The sequence below is a fragment of the Terrapene carolina genome, unplaced genomic scaffold (assembly GCF_002925995.2).
Source record: "Terrapene carolina triunguis isolate 2854851 unplaced genomic scaffold, T_m_triunguis-2.0 Scaffold30, whole genome shotgun sequence".
NCBI lineage: Eukaryota > Metazoa > Chordata > Testudines > Emydidae > Terrapene > Terrapene triunguis.
In genome coordinates, this window is record NW_020664381.1 from 6,765,003 (window position 1) to 6,767,517 (window position 2,515).

General features: G+C 57.8%; 1 protein-coding gene across 1 annotated transcript in view; it reads right to left on the bottom strand.

The window, feature by feature from the left end:
* LOC112104639 (chloride intracellular channel protein 6) overlaps positions 1 to 481 on the bottom strand; it is a 47,008-nt gene extending 46,527 nt beyond the window's left edge. The window contains exon 1 of the mRNA XM_026650900.1: positions 1 to 481. This exon is cut by the window's left edge and continues 11 nt beyond it. Within this exon, the coding sequence (XP_026506685.1) occupies positions 1 to 481 (481 nt within the window).
* Positions 482 to 2,515: the final 2,034 nt, after the last annotated feature.

Below are 2,515 nucleotides of genomic sequence, written 5' to 3' on the forward strand. Positions count from 1 at the left end.
TGCTCTCCTCCGCGGGGCTTGGCCCGGGGCTCTCGCCTCCGGTGCTCGGCTCCGGGCTCTCGCCTCCGGTGCTCTCTTCCGCGGGGAGCTCTGCAGGTCCTTCGTCCTTCCCGCTTCCCCCTGCGTCTCCTTCGCCCCTTTCCTCCGCGCGCTCCCCTGCTGGGCTGTGCGCGGGGGCAGGCTCCTGCTGCTGCCCCTCGGGGCTCCCTGCTCCTGCCTCCTCTTCCCCCTCTCCGCCCTCCCGCGGGCTCCCCTCTCCGCCGCTCTCCGCGGCGCCCAGGTCCCCGGGCGCCTCCTGGCCCTTCCCTTCAGCTGCTCTTTCTGCTGCATCCTCCTCCCGCCGGGGGCCGGGGGACTTCTCCTCCGCCGCCCCTTCCTCGCTCCCTCCCTCCTCCGGCTCTTGGGAGCCCTCTGCCCCAAGCGGCTCCGGGCTCTGCGCCCCGCGGGGCTCTTCTGCAGGAGAAGGGGGGCTGCTCTCCATGGCAAGGGGCCGGAGTGTGGGTCCTGCGAGAGGCGCCGCCGCCGGGGACTCCTGCCGCTGGCTATGGCGACTCCTCGCTGCACCCGCGGGGATTAGCGACTGGCCCGCGCCCAGGGCCAGCAGCACCTGCTCTGCGCCCGAGAGCGCCACGGGGCCGGCTGCGCATGCTCCGTCGCGGCGGCTGAAGCGGCTGCCCTAGCTCGACCCTGGCTCGCCCTCAGAACCTGCTCCCCGAGCCAGGCGGGGACAGAGCGGGGGGGGGGGGGGAGTGGCAAAGCCAGGGGGCGATATAGGTTCTGGTGTTGCCGATGCCGCACCCCCCTGGCTTCCCATTATAGACCAGCTTTGCAGTTTGGTTGAATAGCTCTCAGCACCCTCATTGTACAAATTGTTCCAGCACCCCGGGGAGGAGAGGGGAAAAGGGAGACACAATAGAGAAGATTGGGGCGCGGGGACAAAAACGGGGATACAGGGGCAGGAGTAGTTGGGCTTGCGCTCCTCCTTAGACGTTTTATCTCTGCACTGAACTGTGGCAGCAAAGCCACTAGCTATCCCCCAAAGACTCAGCACTTTCTGCCGTGGGGTTTATGGTGTGAAAAAGGATTCCCGGCCAATGCCCTGCTGGATTCACAGGGCTACAACAACACTGCTTGGGGGGGAGGGAGCGGAGGAGCCAGTTGCCCCTCTGCATGCAGAGCAGAGGCAGGAAACTGGTGGGGAACTGCTGCTGGCACAAAACAGACGTGTTTCTCCATGCCCAAACCTCCTGGTTTTTCTCACCGGCGGGTCAGAGCTCTCAGTGGGCAACACGGGTTCGCTAGAGCAGCCAAGACACTCCCGATCCTTCAGGAGGATCTATGTACGGCCTCAGACAACTCTGCGCAGCCTGGGTTGCTCTGCTCCCAACTCCGCAGCTAAATACCCTCCGGCTCAGCGCAGCACGCTCCTTCGGTGCTCTGGCGCTCCCTCCCCAGCAAGCTCCCAACAGGGGACCAAAATCCGCTCGCTGTGCCCTCCTACGGTTGCGCAGGCTACATTTGCTTCTCCGGCTCCCGCTCTGGCTTCCCCGTGCCAAGTTTTAACAACTTGCCCTTTGCAGTCCTTCAAATATCCTGCCCTTGCCTGACTACAAACGTATCCTGCTCACAAGTCCTTGAAGAAACCCTCATACCTTCATTGCATTTTGGGCGGGACGTAACCTCTTGGGTGGCCTGACATTGACGAACGTAAGAAAGTAGCCCAAACTGTAACTGTATCCCAAAATGCTTCACCGAGTTAAACAATACAGCGGTTGGGCTACATTATAAACAATAGCCAAGGCAGAGAGAAATGAAATAGGAGAAAGGAAGAACGCTACCTCCACATACGAGTTTTGAAAAGAAATGGAGAGCTAATGCTGCGGAGACAGAAGAAGGCTGTTCCAAAAGGCAGGAGGAGGTGATATTGGGAATGGGGGAAGATTAGGCAATTTCTACTTGAGAAAGAGGTTTGTGAGAGAGACAACTGCAAATCCAGGGAGGGTTTCAAAATTAAGGAGAGAAATCTTGGACTTGATTCTGATCTGCACGGGGAGCCACGGGAGTTGTTGGGGGATGGAGATGATAGAGTTGTGCCCTTTGTATGGGTGAAAAAACTCCATTCTGCACATGCTGGAGTCTGAGAAGCTGGGTCTTAGGCAGGCCCTATAAAAGGAAAGAAATTGTTCAGAGTGGGAAAGAGGATATAAAACATGGGTAAAGATTTCTGCATAGATAGTGCTGAATGCACATAACGTTGCAAAAGTGGCGACAGGCAGACTTGCGGGCATAGCTGATGTGGGAAGAGGGTACAGAAGAAAGAATAGCACCAAGGTTACTGTGATTGATAGCTATATTGGGATATCTGATTGATCATTTTGATTACATTTCTGAACTCCTGTATGGGAACTAAATTCAAGGCTCTGGATAGTATGGCCAAGGATAAGAAGTTGGATAGCAGAAAGTAGAGAACTGAACGTCGTGGGCTAAGGATTGTGGTGCAGAAGTGGACCCACTA